Raw genomic sequence first — 21,788 nt, 5'->3', positions numbered from 1 at the left:
GCAGTTCTTCTGCTGAGAGGGGTGGTCGACAAAGAGTCAAAAAGAGATGTTTCTTACATACCAGTGACGGGACCGTGGGGGCGCGTAGAAACCCACTCTGAGCTTCAGAGCGAGTGAGCTAACGCGAATGGAATGATGCTTAAAATAACCAAAGAATTGAAGATAAAAGTACGTGAGTTTTAGGTTACACTATTGCCAGATGCCCTCGTGTTCTGCGCGCCTAGGCCCATCTCGAATATCGACCCTAAGGAGGATTCGACTACATTGGGAAAAACCACCAACGTAACATGCCTTGATTAATTATACAAAATATTCTACAGGGATATCCTTCATAAAGCAAAAACGCTCAAGATGCTATGCAAATAGGCAGAAATCGAAGTGCCTGATGCCGAATTTCAGCGGATGCTTTGTCTCCAACGGTCAATCACAGAGACCTGCGCTGGGTCAACTGGTTGTCCAGCCATGTTCATGTACGGTCCACATCCTTGAGGCATAGCATATCCCATCCCATTCATGCTCATGGTTTGTTGGGCAGGATAGCCGGCCTGGGACACGGGATATCCATATTGCTGAGCCATCGGGTAGGCTTGGGGCATCCCGTGCCCCGGACTTGGGAACTGCTGCATGGACATCCGATTGCCGTACTGGGACATACCAGGTCGGTTATTCAGAGTGTCATAGGATGAATAGCGATTGAGTTGAGTGGGACGACCGTCCGTAAGGGCGGCCATGCTCCGGCGTACGCGCGGGTTCTTCGTCGGCGCCGGATGACCACCGGGCTCCTTTTGGAGACGAGCCCGTCGTTGCGCAAGAGTCTCCTCTTCGTTGTTCTCGGGGTCAGCGGGAGTTTCTTTAGGGGCAATGCCAGCTCGAGTGTCAATTTCAGCCATTAGGTCACTGGCAAACTTGCTCTCTGAGCGGTTGTGTCCCTTGAGTCTTTGCAGCCGCTCAGCCAGAGTTTCAGTTTCGACCTCATCATCACTCTCAGCAGCTGGCTCAGGTTGTTCAGTGAGGGAAACTTTCTCAGATCCGTAGACTGTGATAGGACGTCGCTCTGGTTGCGGAATGGGTTCACCACGTAACCTTGCTCGGCGGGAGCTCAGAGGTTCATTTTCCTCTTGCTGTCGCTTCTCCATCAAACCAAGCGGTCTGTTCTCATCATCTCCGTTGGGTCTTTCAGGATAGAGCATAGCCAATGGGACATCTTCGTCCTCATCGCGACCTTCCCAGGCCAATGCTACAGGGCGCTGTCGCCGTTTGTCACTCTGTTTCTGGGCCATTTCGTCCATTTCGAGAAGAGTGGTCTGCATTCCTTGGTAAGGCATAGGCACCGCCGTGCGGCGTCGGTGTGCCAGCTCATGCTTTCGCAACTGGAGTTCGGCGATAAGTGTATTTGGTGGGCCGACATAGTCAAACTCGTCTTCTTCACTTTCATCTTCCTCTTCATCGCCTTCACCCTCCGTGGATTGCTCGCCGCTTTCAGATCCAGTCACTTCTGATCGCGAGTCATCATTTTCATTATGCACTCTATCGGAATCATGTCCGGCCTGCGATCCATGGCCTGTAGTGGCTGATTCAGTGTGCTCATCTGTATTGTTGGTGCTGAGAGGCTGACCCATCGTGTTGCGTGAGAGACGGTTTGCTTTCTGTCCCGTCAAGTCCTTGAAGAGAGACTTTCTTTTTGATTTGGCATAGACGTTCGAGCCGAGGTTACCAGCGAAGGGGTGATCAGTAAAGGCGGACACAGGTGCATTCGCGGAAGCGTCGAGAATGCTCTCTAGAGTCGCGACAGCGGACTGCTGCTTGACCTCTACCTGCAGGGATGTGCTAGGTTGATCGAAAAACACGCTTGCACGGAGATGAGCCGGTACTTTCGATTTGCGTTTGTCGATTTGTTCGACGTTGGATATGTCCTTGTCAGCACCGGGTACTACCGCAGTCGACTTTCGATCCTGAGCAACGATGGCTGCAGCAACCTCTGCACGGCGCTTATCGTGTGCGTTGTTTGTTTTGCGTGACAACTTGGGTGGAAGGTTCAGCATGCGTGGGACAGGGGCCGGGTAATAAACCATGTTTTCACCCGCTTGCGGCTGTTTGTATGAGTCCGGATTCCTGGCCAAAGGCGGATGGGTCAAGGGCACCTGGCGCATCGACTCAGCCCTATCCATAGGCATGAAATGGACGCCATCGAAATCGGTGAACAGCGTGCGAGCCTGTTGATAGGTATCGTTGGATGCGACCGAAGCGCGTCGCTCCATCTCTGCGGAGATTTGTTGCTGAGCATGTTGGTCGTAATTGTAGTCACTCTGAGGAAAAAGGGGTTGCGGAGGAGGAAGAATAGGCAGGGGAGAAAACTCGTCTATCTCGTGTGCATATTCACCGTCATCGGGCTCAGAAAGTCGAGCCAGACGAGATCCCGATACGGATACGGAGCGCTGACGCGCAGGGGACACATTAGACCCATGGGCGGAGGAAATGGTGCCCGCCGGGGAAAATGCACCATTCCGGAGATTTATGGAATTTGATGCGGAACTGCATGAGCGTTTCTGCGCCAAATCCATGCGACGGATCTCGCTGTCTATGCCCGCTGAGCTCGAACTCAGCCGCTCCGCACTTTGCTCCAAGCGCTCTACATTTCCAATGTAGGCACCTTGTAACGATTGAAGATCCGGGGTCGGGTGGCTCAGAGGCACGGAAATGTCGCTGCATGCACTGTGGAGCGGCGGTTCGGGCTGGGAATGTTGCGCGATAGCCGTATTGAGCGGAGGAATGCGGCGGAGGCTGCTGGATCGCTCGGGGGAGGGATCGGCGTCGTAGTCATCGTCCTCCACCACATCGTAGCTGGCAGAAGTCATAGAGCGGATCATAGATCCCAGAGGGCCAAAGCTGGAGTTGTCGCTGGTTTTGGCGGTTTCAAGGTGACTTCCTCCCCCGATATTATCCGTATCAAGCGGGAGCTGCTCGAATGCATGACCGTGGGTAGGCGAGGGGCTGCGTGATGCAGAAACAGATGAGTTCGAAGCCACCTCGTGGTCGATCTGAGCGACGGCGTTGTACGCCATGTTATAGAATTTGGTCACCACGTATCCATCCAGACCGGGTCGAAATGGAACAAAGAATACCGGGGGGTGGATGCAAGTGTCAAAGAAGAAAGAAAAGAAAGGGATGGGACACGAGACGAGGCAAAAAACCAGGCGGACAGGGAAATGTCTCTTAAGTTTGAGGTCTGGGCCGACTCTAATTTTGGAAGTTTGCCCGTCGTACACACAATCTTGGAATGCGCTCCCTAGACTCTGTTTAAAAACAAGTAAAACAAGTAATTCAGCCCGCTAAGCCACTACTGTACCGTAGAGGGGCCTCAGCGTGCCTGTCTCGGGGAACACGCTTAGCTTCTTCGCTCCACCGTGGAGAGTCTTGGCATGCACTTATAGTTCCAGTTCCTCTCTGGACTCGACCTGGATATCCCTGAAATATAAGGTGGATTGAATCCCAGCTGACCGGCGTCCTGTTCGCTCAACCCGACTCCATTACACAGGCAACCGCTTCCCATCTGCTATTTCCCATATGCAACAGGAACCAGGAGAGTTCCGTCTGACCATACCCTCGATCCCGAACCAATCAAACCCGGAAATGATATCGCAAATCTGCTTTGAATTCTAACATTACACCTCGCATCTGACGAATCAGAAAATGTGGGTGAGAAGTTTTATGCACGAAGATTGTGGCACACTCGTGGAAGCAATCTACCTCCTTTAATATAACTCTATACTGGAGTGAGATTGGCTTTCAAGGTTATCTGCTTTATCTTGGTCGGTCTGGGGCACTTGACTTTAAGTTCACGTCCTAGTCGGCGCAAGGTATATTTCGCTATGCTTTCTCAGCGTGGTGATACACGGTGTGTTTGACGCACAGGACTAGCACCAGACACTCCCCCCTATTATCTATGGATCCCAGAGAAGATTACCACGAGCAGGGCTGGACCATCCCAGCTGGGCCGCACGTTCCATAACCCAGGTCGACTCGAGGTCGCATGACTATTTGCCTTTCCATGCAGGTAACCGGTATTAAGCGGTCGTGCATCTGCAGTCCACCCCATATACAGTAGGCTTATCCATATCTTCTCGGTCTAGAGCCTCGGTCTCTTGCAATTTTATGGGCACACACCTCCCCCAGCTCAATGAAAGGCCCTCTTTGCCAAGAACGTTGCTAGCACGCTCCAAACGAAACGCCCATGTTTATCTGGCAACCACAATCTAGCGCCTTACTGTATGCTTCTGACCTTGGATCTCATGTGATGTATTCCAGATCTGGCACGATACATATCTCCACTGATAGACATGATCGTCGGTAGATATTCAGATGTGCACAGGCCCAGTTGCCTTTCACCAGATTCGGAGGAACACATGTAGACCCAGATAGGAGTCCACGGGGAGCTGCAATCTCCTGACACTGTCAACACACGACTCCACAATCCCACGAACTTCCCCAGAAAAAACAAGCTTATTGAGGGGTAGGCTGTTGAGGAGTATGACTGCAGGCCAACGGATCATCCCACGTTGAGCCAATGACTGACTGCCATGATATTTATCATCTGAGAATCGGATTGGGTTTAGCTGAAGGAGTAGTTTTCCCAGTGTATAAGGGGTTTCTCATGCCATGATGAAACCTCGGACTGAAATAACTCGATTTCGCTTCAACAATTTCTTCTATTGGACAAGACATAAATCATCAGTCACCCACTAGACATGATAGCTTTTAATAGATTATAAGCCCGGCTTGTCTCAATGACAGGACCACCTCCCCAAGTCCGTCCAAGTCAGTCGAGGACACCCAACTGGCCCAGTTATTGTACCCCACCAAAGCATCCGAGATATTCAATCGCGAATATCTTAATAAAAAGTAGACTAAATGACCCTCAAATGAAATAGGGGATATTTAATCACGTCTATAATAAGCTACCGAAGTTTCAGACTGATCGAAGTTCAGATTTAACCTACTGTCAGGGGGGTTCCCCACTGTTTTTCTCTCATACTCCCGTGGAATAGGGGAACGCCAAGCTTTCCCCTAACCTGCCAGACCGCACCATCTAACGACTTGAAGAAGTCTTTAAGTCATTCGTATAATAACAAGTTATAGCCAGACTATATTAATTACTAGTTTTGACCAGCCGTGGCAGCTATCCTACACCTGAATTCAGTAAGCCCTGCTTTTATAATGACATTATCTAGATCTATCCAACGTTATGTCTAGATTGTTCGCGAGCTGCTATTGATGCCTAAAAATACAGTAAAATTGTCCGTAGTCCTCAGCCGCGAATGCTCTCGGCTACGCGGCTTGCGTGGACGGCAATTAGGTCCTAGAACTGCCAAATTCATTTACCCGAGGCACAATTGGTATGATTGACCCTGGAACCTCGGGCACCTTTTTCGAGGTAGGTGAGGGTGGTAGAGCTATAGTCTCAAGAGGAGACGGCCACGTCGCTTAGAAGGCCAGCAACGTCGGATCTAGTAACTTAGGCTGGGTCCCTGATTAGAGGCGTGCCAAGGAAGTGCGGTCGATCCGGATCCTGGAGCGTTTGCTGCGCACTTACACTCTCTTTTTACTATTCTACCGTACTCTCGCTAAGCTCCCCCAATTCGAACTTGACTAATGGCCACACTGAAAGAAGAGGCTCGCTTTGGCCGTCTGCCTTTCGACCTATTTGCTTTAGTTTGTTCCCTTGCCATTGGGTCGGTGACCGTCGGTATCTCTGACATACCATTAGGAAAAATGGGACACCGAGGCTAACCCGACACCGGAGGGAAGCAAAGCCCAGTGGGAGAAGCTAGCATGGGAATACCAACGCTTGACTCTGATTGAACGTTGGGTACAGCTACCGCTCTTCTAAGGTGAAAGGGGCTAACAATGAACTTCCCCTCTTGCTAGCCTTACTACAAACGAACCGAGCCAGAAGACACGCCTTCTACAAGTGAAGATGAAGCGATGCGGATTTTGGGTAATAACCAAAGCCCCGCAGAGCGCAACATCAGCCTCGGCTTCTGTAGTGTCTGGAAGCCAGTCTGGTTGCGAATATGCTACGATCCCACCCTCGCAGAGAAGTATGAGGAGATGAAGAAATCAGCTTGGGTTCCTGGAGGTGGAGTCCCAGGGAATTGCGTTCTAGACGATGAAATGCTCTACGCTTTCGAGGACGACACCCCAGATTCGTGGAGAAAAGTACTGGTGCGGATGCCTGGCCTAACAGACTTCCAGGGGGCTAGGGATTACAGCGGGGATGATTCCGACATTCAGTATTCGAGCGGACAGAACGACGAGGTTATTTTAGCAGAGATCGAGGAAGAGGAAGACGAGGACACCAAGTTTCTCTCGAAGCTCAGCGTACAGGTACAGACGACAGTGTACTTGTTGGACCGTGAAGCTATTACGACAGGGCTGATCAAGGTACTTTGGGTAAATGAACATGGCCAGACCCTGTGGGAGAATCGTGTGGAGCCTAGTACTTTAACACGCCTCTCAATGGCCCAAGAAGACTCTTGTGGTCTCGCGGAGATTGTCGGCTATCGGGCTGTGCGGGGGGCGTTGATCGTGAGATGAGGTTCTGTTGTATGCATGTGCCCAAAACTGATGACCAGGGCCCATTAGAAGCTGAAACGCCGCCATTGTAGCTAAATTTCGGCTAAGCAGAATGACTAGGTTTGTAAACTGGGCTGACTTTTTTCTTTCTTTTTTTTTAGTTTCTTTAACCCCCTCCAGTTGCTCCCACATGATCCTAGCAGTATAGATTGTTATTAGAGTAGACGGAGGCGCCGTATGAGAAGTTATTTGACATGAGGTTCTTCTCTCCCTTTGTCCCTCTCCTTGACGCCTTACCTCGGTCTAGAGGTTCTTCATAGTCATGAAGTTGCGCGTTTTTCTTATTGCCTTTGGCCTATTATACTCTACGTCCACTAATGCATAACAAGGGGCAAGCTGTAGTGCGCTAGAGCCTTGTACAAGTGGTTGTTGTAGTCAATTCGGTCAGTTCTGTCTAAAAGCATGCCCAGGAATACTTATCGGCTAACCGTATGGCAGGATCATGCGGCGTTGGTGAAGACTTTTGTGGCACAGGGTAAGTTTGATAAACTCTCGGATCTTTTTAGCCTCGGGCAACTAAAATAAACCCATTACAGATGCCTGGGAACTTGCGATGCTACCGCTGAGTGTGGAGAGTATGCGTTGAAAGACAGCGTTGATTGCCCGTTGAACGTATGTTGCAGGTGAGCCACCCCCTCTTCTCCTGCTCGTTGGTGAGTTGTGTTGACTATGAGATACATAATAGCAAATGAGGGTTCTGTGGAACGACAGAGGAATTCTGCACTGATTGTCAAAACGAGGGTGGCTGTCCCTCAGTTGAGTATGTTCTCATCTCCGTTTGTCCGTCCTACTTGTGATCTTTGAATGGCGTCCCGGCTTCCAAAGTTCTAACTTGATGTAAAATACAGCCGCCCACAATGTTCTGAGAGTGACGATGCAATGGGCTTGGATGTTCGCTTTGGATACTATGGCATGTGGGGAGCCACCAGAGACTGCGATACTTACTTGCCTGAGAATATCCCGGCTGGGGCTTTGACGCATATCAATCTTGCCTTCGAGTACGTCAGTGAAGATCACGAGATAACAGATACTCAGGGCCCTATCGTTGCGAGAGCTTCTCGGTTGAAGAAGAAGTATCCTGGCTTACGTGTGAACATCGCGCTTGGTATGTCATTGTTCTCGAGAATTTACTTTTATCATCAGTCCAGTTCTGACGCCAGTATAGGTGGATGGGTATTTAACGACCCTCCTACGCAGTATCGCTTCTCTGAAATGGCGTCTATCACCCCTAATCGGGAAAAGTTCATTGCCTCTTTGATCAGATATATTCGTCGCTACGGACTCAACGGTGTTGATATTGGTTCGTAACCACACTTCTCCTGACGGCCTCATTCCATAAACCTGACCTTGTTGTACAGATTGGGAAGAGCTTACTCAGGCCGCTCATGCCTACGCTCAGCTCATGCTCAGTGAGCAAAAAGCGGCAAGGTTTGAGCACTAATACGGAAAGAGAACGCCAAAAGTGGCAGAGGAAATCAAGTACATAGGGAATCCACCCAACCAGAGCGGAGAGATAGTAATTTGGTTGACCACGTGATCACGTGTCGCCCATCGACGCGCCCCAATTGAACTTTGAGAACAACAACGACATGAACAGATTGCCGTGACACCATGTCCTACTATGACATCGACTCCATTTTAACAGACGCACAAGTATGTCAGCCGTCGGAGCAAAGAATCAACCACCAAAACCAGACCGGCTAACAGAATCCAGAAACTGCCATGTACATTCGAGCTTGAGGTACCGGGGCTAGGAATTATCGAAGGCAACCCAGGCGAAGATGTCTGTTTATTACCACATGGCCTTGCTGTGGACCAGCTAACTCCCTCCAGATTAAAGCGGGAACCCGAATCGACCTGCCACTATGGCTTGGTGAAATGCTCTCGATCGGGTAAGGCCCTCCACCCCAACGTATCCTCGCAATTCTACATGAGAAGTCCACCATATCTAATGTGATCTGCTGCAGAGCGCGACTGGGCACATCTCGTCTCGTCACACTCGACATGCCCGAGGCACTCTCGGAGCGGGTGATGAATGCCCTGAAGGCAGACCCCCGCACGATCGACCTGCGTGCTCTAGCGCCTCATTTTTACAACCTCAGCGAACGTATTCTCGAACTATTCGAAGAAGAAGAGATGGTCGATGTCCTGTGTGATGTAAGTGGCGTGGGATCTTCCGGATCTTGCCTCTGGGGCCTGCAGAGAATCTCTTCGACTTGGATACTGACTATATGCTAGACATTCAAAAGACGGGCCGCGGAGGTTGCCGATCATGCGCATAATTCGCGTGGTGCGGTTGGGGACGGAGTTGACTTTTTACGTGGCTTGGATGAGACAGAGCGACAGTGTCCGTTGTGGTTCCTTTGACTTCGGTATATGACTTTACTGACCGATTGGCTAGTGTTCCGGGCGGCTCATGACCGCGCGAAAGATATGCGCATTTGGGCTGGAGAGGCGAAGCGGAAATAAGAGGGTTTGTGATAGGGCTATTTCTTTTTTTTTTTTTGGTCTTCGGAGACTGAGCTGTGCTCGTCTCTGGAGAAGTTGTTAGATTAATTTGAACTTTAATCCATGGGATTCTATCTGCCGATCGGGCTGTACAGTAGGACAATTGTCATTTCATGGCACTTTCTGTGTGTATCTGGCAGCATGGGGGATGCGACTTTGCGCCAGATGTCTGAGCTGAACATGGACTGAGATTTGTGACGTGGAAAAAGGCCCAGTGGACAGATAAAAGCTGACGCAACGACCAGTCCGAAAGTTGGAGTGGAGACATGCGATTTCCATGGAAGATCGGGAACTAATAGGAACTACGACGGACTACTATGAACTACTCTGAACTATAAACTCATTCACACGCTAACAGTTTGGATCCACGTCAAACCCTCTAAAACTCTGACGCTTGAATTCTCGGGACTCAAAATCAACTCTGAGGATCAAACTCGTTTCAAACCTGAGACTGGGCCCTCAATCGCCACTCAGAGACCCCCCGAGCAAGGGAAAAGCTGAGACGGCTTGGCTGGGATCCGATTGGTGTGTCAGGAACTAGTTTAGCTCTGATCAACTCAATGAATCTGGGGGCTGGGAGCTGAATTTTGAGATGTCGTTTCCATTCCAATCCTCCAATCCTCCGTTCCTTCATTCCCGGTATTTCTATTAGTCTTCTTCCATTCTTCTATTATTCCATTCTTTCATTCCTCAATCACTTAGTTCCTGGCCAAACAATAACAACCGGGACATCACTGTTAGCCGAGATCGACTCATCACAATTGATTTCCCCTCGCTTCGTTAACCCCCAACAACACCCTGGATCTCCCTTGACTCTGGCCCTGGAGTCTTCATTGACTCCACAAGTTCCACAACTCTACTTTTGATTGCGTCCCTGCAACTCATCTGCAACTCATCTGCATCCCTCACATTGTCCTGCCGCCAGGTCATCCACCCCATCTGATCATCCAATACAGTGTCGAGCGCCCGCCCAATTGGCGTCAAGTCTCCGAGATTCATTGAATCTTCCGATGCAGCTGGGTTGTTGCTGCGGTACCCACTGACCTGGACGCTGTGCCGCGTCCAATCTGGTGCTTGGACGGCACGTCAACGATGCACGGTACCTGCAAATTATGCCTGCAGCTATGATGGAAGGGAAAACTCAAAGGTGTTCGGCTGCTGGACAGCCCACTCCTGCACACTCTCGTTCTTTGCACTCTCGTCCTGCTGTATATTATACCAAACCTGCTTCTTCCAGTGTCTCGAAAGATCATTCGCAGCGTATGTAATATCTGCTTCCTCGCTACGTCGGTGGAATAGCCACATTCAGGCTCAGTAAAGCTGATTTGCCTCAGATCCATCGGAACGCCCGCAGCACCAATCGCTCTCTCGCGTCAAGGGTCGAGCAAAGATGTTCACTCCTCCTCGAATGAACTCGGAGGTCTCGTGGCTGAGAGATCAGTCACCGGCTCACTCTGCTCCAAGGACGCCGTCACGCTCCTGTGGTATGTCTACAGCTCCAAGTGCACTTTCTCGGGACAAAGAGTACTGACCCGGCGGATAAAGAAACACCTGAACCTGGAACACCTACATTAGTGAATCCTGCATCAGTGTTATTGCAAGATCTTCTCAAGGAACAGCGTGCGCATCGCAGCTCCCGAGGGGCCAACACAGACGAATGGGAAGATGCTCCGCGAACCCCAGAGGGTACCCGAACACTAGATGACGCTGGATCTGAAAAGGCGCGAAAGGTGAACGACGTCTTTAATGCGGGCTTGAAAAAGCCAAAGGAGATGGGCATTCGGGAAATGGATCAGGTATGTTTCCGAAAAAAATGATTGATATGCACAGGCTCATCATTGGTAGTATGTTTCGAAAATGAACAAATTGAACTTTGATTTGAAACTCGAAGTTTTTCATCGCGCCCAACAGATGGGTGCCCTTGAAAAGAAAGTGGAACGAATGGAGGAAATGGAAGGGGAACTTGCACGGATGCACGACCTGGAAGCTGAAATCGAAGAGCTTCGCGCCACCAGCAAGGAGAACCAAAGACTGCGCGAATCGAACGAGCAACTCCGAAGCGACCTTGACAAGCGAGACCTCGCAGTTACCGAAGCAGTCGAACTCATTTGTCAGTTAGAATCCAAGATTGAGGTGCTGGAGAATGGCGGACGAAGCTCGAGAATGAGTATATCACGACCAATGACCGCAGATGGCTCTGGAATTTCGACACCCAAGGCCCGCACTATGATCGAGATCCCAGAGAGGACCTCGTCAAAACGGAACTCCAGCATGATTACCCTTCCGAAACGGGACATCTCGTCTGAAATGCGGCAACTTTCGAAAGCGCCGTCATTCCTTCGAGCAGAACACAAGAGCACTGCAACTCTACGAAGTCTATATGAACCTGAAGAAAACCAATCTCACTCTATGCTGAGCCAACTTACCAACTCGGAAAGTTTCAACACGATGAGTGAGCTTGAACCTGAATCACCCAGGTTGAGTGTTCTCAGTGAATGCAGTGAGCTGGATCCGTTTGGTACGCCAACTCAATGGAGTCACTTTGATCGGATTGAGATCCCAGTTCGGAAAGCGTCCTCGACTACAAGCAGTTTAGACAGTTATGTCGCCCCTACAGAACGGGAAGAAAGTAAAGAGGATCAGATTGATCGCTGGATGCAGTCAAGGGAGAATGAATCGCAGACTATAATCACAAGGCGCAGGAACCGGGCATCGTCCGATGCCTCGAAGGCGGCTCTCCCTAGCCTAAAGGCAGACTTGTACTCTCCAAAGCCTCGTGGACGTGGACGATTGGATGCATCGCTCTTCGGAGGCGTCAGACTTCCTCCGACCCCGGATACTATGAGCACAGCATATGCTATCGGCACGAATCGCTCAAATGGCAGCATTGCAGCTCGACGGAGTCCAGTTGAGCATGACATGTACTTCCCTGGTAGACGGCTGGACCGTCCACGCTCGGCAGATGAAATGACTGCAAGTCGCCCAAGCTTTGATGGCAGTGAGGCCAACGTCAGCCTGCAGCCCAATTGCAACGATACTCCGCGCCCTAGCCAAATGACTCTTGAATCAGCTACTATCCTGCCAGCGTTTAATACCGTCTCTCCCAAAGCCAGCGAACTTCTCGGACCTGGGAGCCCTAACAACCCTGTGATTGAAAGCTTCGCGGGTTTACTCCAAAGCACACCCAAGCAAGCATCGACACCAACTATCACACGCATTCGCAGCCCAGTCAAAGCCATGACCCCAGAACCCCAGTCCAGGGACGACATATCACCACCGCTGACCCCACAAGACTGGATGGCAGCCGCAAAGCAAGGTCCACGTTCTCACAAAGGAAAGTCCCGAGAGACAGGTCTCGAAATTGGCGAGGCACCGCTGTCACCAGGGCCGATGCTAAGCCAAGCCGCCTTCCACGACGCCAGCAGCATAGTCTCGGCGTCAAGCAGCGAACCCGATGTTCCCGGCATCCCAACACTAGACATGAACACCCTGGACATTCTCGAACAACCCCTGGACCTCCCGCAAGCGCAAACAGAAATGAGCCCCGAGCCCGAAGCCCGTCGCCGCCTCAGTTTCCGCCCTCCATTCTTCAGCCGCTCCAGCAACAGCCCACGTGCCCTAACAGCATCCCCAACGCCCAATGACTTCGACGAAGACGACGAGGACGGAGCTCCATCCCCCATAATTCCAAAAACAAGAACCATGGGCGGTGCAGCACGCAGACCAATGTCTCAGATCTTGAGTGATTCATCAGGTCTATACAACCATCAGGCTATGCACCTACCGCTCCCACGGGAGGCATCGTACCAAACCCAGCCTATTCCCCAACCTCGGCCTCAAACTCGAACCATCCGCCCAGTAAACTTCCCCTCCTCCCAAACCGACCCATCCCTAAACAGCCACACCCACACCCACCAACCATCCGCAACAATCTCCGGCCGCCCATCAACATCCCACGGTCTGAGTCTAGGCACAGAACACAAGCGTCGCAGTTCGCTCGGTATCTTCGGCTGGATGAAGGGGAAAGCCCTCTCCAGCATTACCGACAAGGACAAAGCAGCTGAGCCACGCACGCTATCGAGATTGGCATATGAGCATGGTGACGGTGCCGGTGCCGGTGTGCGTGCTATGACTCCTGAGTCTTTTGAGGTGCCCGGTACGGTCGTCAGGCCGCATTCTGAAATGGAGGTGCTGGAGGAAGGGGCGAGAAGACCCAGGTATATGGGACGTCGGGCTAGGAGGGGGTAGAGCACAGATTTCATGATTTGTTATCTGTGAATTTGGATGTTGTTTGGGGTATGCTGCTATGTTGGTTGTCATTGTTTCCTTTTTTTCTTTTTCTGTATTATATGATACCCTCGTTTGTCTGTATACTATCGATATACAGTAGTAGGTGGCAGCAGTATGGTCACTTTGTCTCTGATCCTGTTTTTGATGTTTGCTTGTCTTTTGTTTGGGTTCGGGTCATGCGGATCATGTTTGCTCACTGCTCTATGTATTATGATGTGTTATATCGGGGTTTAGGGTAATCCTGCTGGCGGGATCTTAGGTATCACAATGTTTCCTGCTTAATTTGTGTTTACATTGTGAATAATGCAATCATCATTCAAATTAACGGGCGAGACTTGCTAAGCGGCTGGCCATGAATGCCTCTTATGTTGTGCATGCCCTGGGACCTAAAGCCCTGTGAGCTATAATATAAATGCGCCTAGGAAATAGATCAAAAGTCGAATATCAATTAAGATTTCATCCAAATAAACCTCGCATAAGAGACCACGCGCTGTGTTTCCCCATTACACATTAAGTCCAAACGCCAATGCCCTTTTTTTGTCGCTTTCCAAAACATCAGACTAAATACAACAACCAAATATGACATGCCATGGCATAACCAAGTAAAAGTCCCAAATAACCAGTGAGCCAGCCTAATACCAATTATTTCCTTTCTCCCCCAACTTCTTCTTCTTAGGATTAAGTGAAAGGACCCGCTGCCCAGGCAGCGTATCAGCGGTAAAAGCAGCCTCGAAAATGCTCGCAATACCACGCTTAGCATAATGCTCGAAAGAGTCATAATCATCTCGAGTCCCATTAACAGCACCCCACTCAATGACACCAGGCGTCGTCCCATCACCAAGGTCCGTCCAGCGCGTAACAACAATAGCCTGCTTGAAGCGACCATCCGTCCGGTCCTCACAGAGCTTGACCTCAATGAGATATTCTGACGGACACTCCGGACACCTCCGCATAGGCCTACAGAAGCCACAAAGCGTCGTCAAAGCATTCGGATCGAAAACCTGGCCCGCCAGACGGTCTTTCACGCGGTGCTCGAGACCCTGCAGCCCGGCCGTTTGCCGCAGCTTCGGGATATGCTCCAGAGCACATTTGCACGCGGGCATTAGCTCGCCGTCGCGCCAGTGGGCGCACGCGCTGAAGTAGGGCCAGTAGTCTTCGCGGCTGTAGAGGAGCATGCGCATGGCGGATGGCGTTAGGCCTGGTTCGGCGAAGGTCTGGCTCGTGACGCGCATTAGAAGATGGCCGTCGTGGATGTGGAAGCGGGTAGTGTGGGCCCAGTCGTCGCGTTGCCAGCGCCGGCTGAGCCTGTCTGGTGTGAGGCCGTAGCGGGGTCCGTAGCGGCTGTTGCGCATTGTGAGTTGGACGAAGGTGAAGGGGAGGAGACGGCCGTGCGTTATGCGATGGCGGGGTGGGGGGTTGCCTGTGTTTGTGGCGTTTGGGCAGTTGAAGAGTGGGTTTAGGACGTGGGAGGGTCTGAGGCGCTCTGTTCCTTCTTGGGTGCGGCGGTGGTAGACTGCACAGGGGACGCAGAGGAGGTGCCGCGGGAGGCCTTGGTCGAGGCCTGAGAGGAAGGTGACTTTGTAGGATATGTTGGAGGGGTGTTCGAGGATCGTGAAGTAGCTGGATCCGAGCCGTCGGTATAGGGTTATACTGGCAATTGCGAGGCTGGCTGCTTCCGCCGGATTGAGATATGATGCTATTTCGGCCCATAGCTTTGGTGGAAGACTGGCTATGTCGCCTTCGCCTGGTGGTCTGCGCTCGTAATATTCGTATGCTGTTCCGTTGTTGCCGTTCATATCCAATGTTCCGAGGGAATGGATGATCTCGGTATAATCTTGTCGCTCACCCAACTGGTTATCCACTTGAGCGTGCAATTCCCTATACTTGAGTCGGTGTGCATGCAATGGCGCCAGTTCTGGCATCGGAGGAGCTTCATCGACACTGGAGCGTGCGGCCAGCCGCAGGTCCGTAGTCGATCTGCCCTTGCGAAGAGTCTGGCGGGACTTCTTGGGACGTAAAGCATGATTCAAGAAGGCTTTGAAGCCATGCTTTTGTCCAGGGCTTTCCGCAGACATACTGGAGTTGGTGTGACGCAGCATCAATGGCACGAAGTTCTAGATTTAGAAAACTAGGGTCTAATGTTTCAAGATGGTGACGTGCGCCGCAAGCGGCCCGCCCGGCTTGACTAAGCCACAATGTGTGCCCGGCTGGAGCTTCAACATTAAGGGTTTACGGAGCGGAAAATTATATAGAGGGGCGGGGAAATCGTTCAATGGTGGGTGATATATTGGAAAACACATGCTACAATACAGGGGTAATTAAGCTCATTCATTATAGCATCCCAGAGAGGTGCTTAGGCAAAGCGCTTCTCAGCGGCCTTCCAGTTGATGACGTCCCAGATGGCGGAGAAGTACTCGGCCTTGCGGTTCTGGTACTGGAGGCTGCGGAATTAGTTAGTATGTATTTGTATCAACTCAGGAAAAGAGGTCTTACTAGTAGGCGTGCTCCCAAGCGTCAATACCAAGGAGGGGCTCGAACTGGCCGACGACGGGGTCCTGGTTCTATAAAACAGTCAGTAACTAGAAGCTCAAGATTAAATGATAGAGCACTTACGGCGTAGGTGCGAATGGAGATCTGGCCAGTCTGCTTGTCCTTGACGAGCCAAGCCCAGCCGCTGCCCTGAATGCCGGCCAGAGCGGCGTTCATCTTGCTCTGGAATTCACCAAGGCCACCGTAGGTGGTGTCGATAGCCTTGGAGAGAGCACCAGATGGGGGCTCACCACCACCGGCACTCTTGGGAGCCAGGTTCTCCCAGAAGAGGGAGTGGTTGAGGTGACCACCGCCGTGGAAGTTGATGGCGGGCTTGAGAGCAATCTGAGCGGCAATGTTGCCCTGGTGCTGAGCCTCCTGGAGCTGCTCAATAGCGGCGTTGTAGCTTGTCACATAGGTGTTGTGGTGGTTCTTGTGGTGCAGCTCCATGATCTTTCCGTTGATGGAGGGCTCAAGGGCGCCATAGTCGTCTTGGTTGGGTTAGTTGACAGACATACATGAAAACATGAGTTGAAGAGAAGTCTTTCAGAAGCTTCCCATGGTACTCGACTTACAGGAGAGGTCGGGCAGAGTGGCCTTGCCGCGGGCAAAGGTCAGACCCGCAGCACCGGCCTTGGAGGTAGCCGAAGCTCCCGAGCGGAGGGCAACGCGGGCAGTGTTGCTGAAGAGAGTAGCAGCCATTATGAAGTTGAATGAAGTATGTGAGTGTAGGTTGACAGGATGTGAGAAAAGAGGGATGTCAATGGTAGGTGAATGGGTCTTAAAAAAAAGGCGAGTGGACAAGCCGAGCTATGAAGTAACCGACCTTAACGTCATCTTGTTTTCGTCCGGGATTGGTTCTTCCGGCCCCGGATCTCCACGTGAATTTCATGAGCTTCGCTTTGCTTCTGATCTTTCTAGAGCACTACTTGCTTACCACGACACGGTTATTGATACGGGGAACTTTGTCTTGGCTCATTATTGCCAATGACCCCCTGAGGAAATGGAGTCGCCTTCATACGCTGGCCAAAAGCGCAAAGTCGCTGACGCCGATATGAGCTCTGAAGATGATGCGCCTCCCACAAACGGCTTCAAGGGATTCGCAAGAGCTGCCTCCCGATCTGAGTCACCCCCATCGATGGGCGGGTTAGGCAGTGGAAATCGAAACCCGCGCAACAACATGTCCAACACACGAGGCGGAGGCGCGTCGCGGGGAGGCAGAGGAGGCATGGGAGGAGGCGGAAACTCTTTTGCAGCGCGCATGATGGCAAAGATGGGTTACAAGGAGGGACAAGGTCTTGGAACTACTGGTCAGGGTATTGTCAACCCGATCGAAGTTCAAGCGCGCCCACAGGGTGCGGGTTTAGGCGCAGTCAGCGAAAAGTCGAAAAAAACCCGCGAGGAAGAGCGACGAACAGCCGCTCAAAAGGGCGAGATCCTCGAAGACAGTTCCGAAGATGAACGCCAACGACGACGCAAGAAGAAGGAGGAGCGCAAGACACAAAGCCGAAGCGGCACCGGTACACCAATCCAGCGGGCTAAGCCCAAGTTCCGGACAGCCCGCGAGATGGAGGATGATATGGAGGGACTTGAAGTGCCCAATGTTCTGAAATCGCTTGTCGATGCTACCGGAAAGGAACAACGCGTTATCACGTCCACCGCTGGCTTGATGTCAAGACAAGAATTCGTCAGCCAGGAGGAAGGAGAAGCACTGAAGATTGCTCGGAGGGCTCGAAATGATCTAGAAGCATTTGCAGACGAATGGAAAGGTCTGACCGAGAGGAAGAAGTTCATTGAGCTTGAAGAGGCTCAAGTCGTGGACGAACTGGACGCATATCAATCTCGAGTCAACCATCTAACGGGCTTAATCGCCGCAGTGGAAGAGCTGGACCTTTTCGAACACGAGGAAAGCGTCACATCCAAGTTGAATGAGATGACTGACAAACTTGAAGCTATGGAAACCCAATATAGCGATGCAATTGACGAACATCGCCTGCCAGAGACTGCAGTCGCTGCTCTGCACCCGCTATTCAGGCAGGCGATGGAGGAATGGGAGCCTCTTGAAGATCCAAACTTCCTCGTTTCCAATCTCACTCGTCTCCAGCCCCTTCTCAATCGCCAGCCGACTAAAGACGAACCGCGAAAGCGGTCATCCACGTCCCCTTACGAAACAATGATCTATACACTTTGGCTCCCACGAGTGCGCTCAGCACTTTTGAATGACTGGGACGTCTACGATCCATCCAAGGCAACCGCGCTGGTCGTGGCCTGGAAATCGATCGTGCCACCTTTTGTCTATGCAAATGTCCTCGACCAATTGGTCGTTCCGAAACTGGGTGTAGCTTTGAAAAATTGGAAACCCCGGAGTAGCCGACGACATGGTGCTTCCCAGCAAGACGGCAAGTTCCCTTGGTGGCTGTTCACATGGCTGCAGCACTTGGGTGATAGACACACAAACCCCAAACAGCCCACAGGTCTCATGTCTGACGCAAAGAGGAAGTTCCGCGTGGTGTTGGACACATGGAGTTTACGCAAGGGACTAATTGACGGCATCGAGCTCTGGCGAGATGCGCTCGGGTCTGAATTTGACGTGTGCCTACGCAACCACCTGCTACCGCGCCTTGCGCGTCACCTCCGCGAACATTTCATCGTGAATCCACAAGATCAAGAACTCACCGTCCTCGAAGATGTACTCCGCTGGAAGCCATTCTTCCAACCAAATGTGATTGGACTACTCCTAGTCTCCGACTTCTTCCCGAAGTGGCACGAAATCCTCTACATCTGGCTCACGAACGACCCGAACTACGAGGAAGTTGGCGCCTGGTTCTCCTGGTGGCGCACTCAGATTCCCGCAGAAGTCAACGAACTCACCATCGTCGACGAAGAATGGAAGAAGGGTCTTCAGACCATGGATCTTGCTTCCCAACTGGGAGACCGCGCCGGTACAGAACTTCCCCGTCCGACCAGTACACAGACTCAGCTTCCAACCCGGGAAGACCGGGTTGCCGAAGCCACCGCCGCCGCCGCAGCAGCAACTGCTGAACCCCGCAAGGCCCCTATCGTGGAAGAAGTCGCCTTCAAGGACATTCTTGAGAACTGGTGTTTGGAGCAAGGACTTATCATGCTGTCGTTGCGCGAGGCTCACCCGCAAAATGGACAGCCGCTTTTCCGTATCACGGCCAGTGCGACGGGCAAAGGTGGTGTTGTGGCCTTTGTCCAAGGCGATGTGGTTTGGGTGCAAAATAAAAAAGCCAAGGAGATCTGGGAGCCGATGGGGCTGGAGGATCAGTTGGTTGATCGTGCGGAGGGCAAATAAACAGATCATCGAGCACATATTCTAGGACTATGGATCTTTCAGAGAGTTTCGACGCCCAGCTTTTATATTCTCCTGTCTAGTACCTTGAGGTTCCAGTAGTCACTGTTGTAATGAATTTACTGCCAGTATAGCCAGTGTCCAACTTTGCCTATCCTTCTCTTCGTTCCAAAAGTAGCTTTCTGGAGTAATGAAGCACCTCAGTATTGCCCAGTGGCTTCATACTGCATGGATATCCACTCTGATCCCACGCAGGTGCCTGGGTGTCAGCAACATTTCCCTTCCCAGCTCATTCTGGTAGCTGATGCCAAGTTCGTCTCTGCCTCTGCCAAGACGGGTGGATCTTGGTCTAGTTCTTCTGCAGAGTCTGTTCCAATAGCCCTAACACCGACTCTAAGTCCGATTTTGACTCGGACTCGGGCTTTACGTCTGCTTCTAGCCAGCACTTCGGCTTCAGGGTTGATTAGTATTAATACTAGTACTGGTACTGATACTAGTACTGCTCCTACTAGGAATGGGATGAGTATTGCTGCAAGTCTTGGGTTCCATGTAATGATTGATTTGTACGGAATGTTGCTAGACAGGTCGGAATTAAGCATAAAACCTCGGACTCCGAATATAATTCGGACCGAGGCCGATATACGAACATATACGTAAACATGGAGATCCCAAGCCTTCAGTCCAAGTAAACAAAAGAACTAAAAACGCCTCCATCTCAGCCCGACCGATCTGACCAATCAGAGAGTGTCAAAAGTGCCGCAGCGGGAAAGCAAATCCAGCCAATCACAACGCAGACAAAGGTCAGCATCCCTTCATTCACCAATGGCAGTTGCTGCATCTCACGTTTCTCATCACACATCTCAACTGCGTCGCCTGCAGCAGCTAGTCCTGCAACACCACATTTGCTGACCTTTGCTGACAATGTGATTGGTTCCGAGACCCCCCCTTGACGAATGCATTTCCATTTTTTCCGACTTGCTCTGCACTAAGTGGACTGCTGTGTTTTGTTGAAGGTTGCTGAGACCGGTGTGCCACTGAAAGGAGAGTGTATTAAAGAGGGGGGTTGTAAGGCCGATCTTTGTAGAAGCTTTTTTTTCTCTCCATCTTCATAGTTCTTTGATAACTTGCAATCATCTTCTTACTTCCGGATATCAGTTCCATTCTTGGAATACCCCGATTGCCCTGAGCTTATTTCTTGGAGACTATCGTCCGTCGCTCTCTCCTTCAGACCTTTTACTTTCTGTAATTAACAGTCTTTGGCCCTGACGTCAGTTACGCCGCTTGCCACTGAGCTATCTGTACCTCAAGCGCCTGCGAGATATCGTGGAAGCAATTTGTCCGAGCATCTAGACCAGAGTTGACTTTCCGAGCCCTCAAAAGCGCCAAATCAACGTGACATATCATCGGAACAAAGATGGCGTTCCTCTTCATCAAGCAGAAACTCTTCCCAACACGGGAATCAGACAGACTACCAGCAGGTAAGCAAACGAAACCCAGGAGATCGAGATTCAACGAGTAATGCTGACTCCCCCTTCCAGGCAAACAACGCCTTCTAGCTCGCATCGATGACGACGAGACCATTCGGGGCGAGTCTGATCAAGACCTTGAGTCACAGAGCTGTCGATCCTACAATACATTCGGCAACGCCAGCCAGGACGAGTCCACAACAAGCAGTAGCAGCACTCGCTCAAGGATCAACCCGCGCATCGTCTCGGATGCCATCCTCGGTCTCTCAGATGGACTCACCGTTCCCTTTGCCCTAAGTGCGGGCCTGTCAGCATTAGGAAATACAAAGGTCGTCGTCCTGGGTGGACTGGCTGAGCTCGCCGCCGGTGCTATCTCGATGGGATTAGGAGGATACGTCGGTGCCAAGAGTGAAGCGTAAGTCGACCTCCATATCCGACATCAAGCCGGAAGAAACAAACGCTAACACAAAGTCCAGTGAATCATATCAAACAACCGTCCGCGAGACCCAGAAATTAATCCAGAATGATCCGCAAGAAACTCAGTGTATGGTTCGCGAGACTTTCGCCCCATATGGTCTCTCGGACTCTGCTATCGAGGATATCACACGCGACCTGCACGCCTCACAAGACCGACTCTGCGAGTTCCTGCTTACATTCCACCACCGTGAGACAAAGCCTGACTGCAACCAAGCCTGGACCTCGGCTATCACGCTTGCGCTGGGTTATTTCATTGGCGGGTTCATTCCTCTCATTCCTTACTTCATCGTCTCGCAGGTCATGGTTGCCTTGTACTGGAGTATCGGAGTGATGGCCATTACCCTGTTGGTATTTGGATATGTCAAGACCTGTGTTGTGCGCGGCTGGTCTGGACGTGACAATGTTCTTGCTGGTATCTGGGGTGGAGTTCAAATGTGCTGTGTTGGTGGTATTGCTGCCGGTGCAGCGATTGGGTTGGTGCAGTTGATTGATACCGGCAGTTCATGAGTCGATACCGTTGCTGCTATTCGATTCTGCAATGCATATGCGGAGTTTCTGTTTTCTGGTTTCAT

The 21,788-nt window shown here is 51.3% G+C and overlaps 9 protein-coding genes across 9 annotated transcripts; 6 read left to right on the top strand and 3 right to left on the bottom strand.

The window, feature by feature from the left end:
• Nucleotides 1-395: 395 nt before the first annotated feature.
• On the bottom strand, nucleotides 396-3,062 carry N7511_005595 (uncharacterized protein; the record flags this gene model as incomplete). The annotated part of the gene is made up of 1 exon (XM_057127972.1): nucleotides 396-3,062. The coding sequence occupies one exon, from the start codon at nucleotides 3,060-3,062 to the stop codon at nucleotides 396-398; it is 2,667 nt and encodes an 888-aa protein (XP_056984489.1).
• A 2,587-nt stretch (nucleotides 3,063-5,649) lies between these two features.
• N7511_005594 (uncharacterized protein) lies at nucleotides 5,650-6,594 on the top strand (the record flags this gene model as incomplete). Its single annotated transcript, XM_057127971.1, has 3 exons — nucleotides 5,650-5,709; nucleotides 5,765-5,866; nucleotides 5,926-6,594. The coding sequence occupies 3 exons, from the start codon at nucleotides 5,650-5,652 to the stop codon at nucleotides 6,592-6,594; spliced, it is 831 nt and encodes a 276-aa protein (XP_056984488.1).
• A 918-nt stretch (nucleotides 6,595-7,512) lies between these two features.
• N7511_005593 (glycoside hydrolase) lies at nucleotides 7,513-7,941 on the top strand (the record flags this gene model as incomplete). Its single annotated transcript, XM_057127970.1, has 2 exons — nucleotides 7,513-7,738; nucleotides 7,799-7,941. 2 exons carry the CDS (start codon nucleotides 7,513-7,515, stop codon nucleotides 7,939-7,941), a joined length of 369 nt encoding a protein of 122 aa, XP_056984487.1.
• Nucleotides 7,942-8,244: 303 nt separating this feature from the next.
• On the top strand, nucleotides 8,245-9,102 carry psf3 (DNA replication protein PSF3; the record flags this gene model as incomplete). The annotated part of the gene is made up of 6 exons (XM_057127969.1): nucleotides 8,245-8,286; nucleotides 8,348-8,416; nucleotides 8,467-8,525; nucleotides 8,601-8,790; nucleotides 8,872-8,980; nucleotides 9,035-9,102. The coding sequence occupies 6 exons, from the start codon at nucleotides 8,245-8,247 to the stop codon at nucleotides 9,100-9,102; spliced, it is 537 nt and encodes a 178-aa protein (XP_056984486.1).
• A 1,151-nt stretch (nucleotides 9,103-10,253) lies between these two features.
• Nucleotides 10,254-13,389, top strand: N7511_005591 (uncharacterized protein; the record flags this gene model as incomplete). The annotated part of the gene is made up of 4 exons (XM_057127968.1): nucleotides 10,254-10,401; nucleotides 10,476-10,625; nucleotides 10,687-10,937; nucleotides 10,987-13,389. 4 exons carry the CDS (start codon nucleotides 10,254-10,256, stop codon nucleotides 13,387-13,389), a joined length of 2,952 nt encoding a protein of 983 aa, XP_056984485.1.
• A 674-nt stretch (nucleotides 13,390-14,063) lies between these two features.
• Nucleotides 14,064-15,506, bottom strand: N7511_005590 (uncharacterized protein; the record flags this gene model as incomplete). The annotated part of the gene is made up of 1 exon (XM_057127967.1): nucleotides 14,064-15,506. The coding sequence occupies one exon, from the start codon at nucleotides 15,504-15,506 to the stop codon at nucleotides 14,064-14,066; it is 1,443 nt and encodes a 480-aa protein (XP_056984484.1).
• Nucleotides 15,507-15,784: 278 nt separating this feature from the next.
• sod2 (superoxide dismutase sodB) lies at nucleotides 15,785-16,662 on the bottom strand (the record flags this gene model as incomplete). Its single annotated transcript, XM_057127966.1, has 4 exons — nucleotides 15,785-15,872; nucleotides 15,925-15,992; nucleotides 16,045-16,451; nucleotides 16,536-16,662. The coding sequence occupies 4 exons, from the start codon at nucleotides 16,660-16,662 to the stop codon at nucleotides 15,785-15,787; spliced, it is 690 nt and encodes a 229-aa protein (XP_056984483.1).
• A 301-nt stretch (nucleotides 16,663-16,963) lies between these two features.
• On the top strand, nucleotides 16,964-19,276 carry N7511_005588 (putative G-patch domain protein (TFIP11); the record flags this gene model as incomplete). The annotated part of the gene is made up of 1 exon (XM_057127965.1): nucleotides 16,964-19,276. The coding sequence occupies one exon, from the start codon at nucleotides 16,964-16,966 to the stop codon at nucleotides 19,274-19,276; it is 2,313 nt and encodes a 770-aa protein (XP_056984482.1).
• Nucleotides 19,277-20,687: 1,411 nt separating this feature from the next.
• N7511_005587 (VIT1/CCC1 transporter family protein) lies at nucleotides 20,688-21,723 on the top strand (the record flags this gene model as incomplete). The annotated part of the gene is made up of 3 exons (XM_057127964.1): nucleotides 20,688-20,751; nucleotides 20,812-21,154; nucleotides 21,216-21,723. 3 exons carry the CDS (start codon nucleotides 20,688-20,690, stop codon nucleotides 21,721-21,723), a joined length of 915 nt encoding a protein of 304 aa, XP_056984481.1.
• Nucleotides 21,724-21,788: the final 65 nt, after the last annotated feature.

The sequence above is a fragment of the Penicillium nucicola genome (assembly GCF_028828085.1).
Source record: "Penicillium nucicola strain IBT 29836 chromosome Unknown utg000005l, whole genome shotgun sequence".
In the NCBI taxonomy this organism is placed as follows: domain Eukaryota; kingdom Fungi; phylum Ascomycota; class Eurotiomycetes; order Eurotiales; family Aspergillaceae; genus Penicillium; species Penicillium nucicola.
The sequence above is the reverse complement of the archived record's forward strand: the minus strand, read 5'-3'. Positions and strand labels throughout refer to the sequence as shown.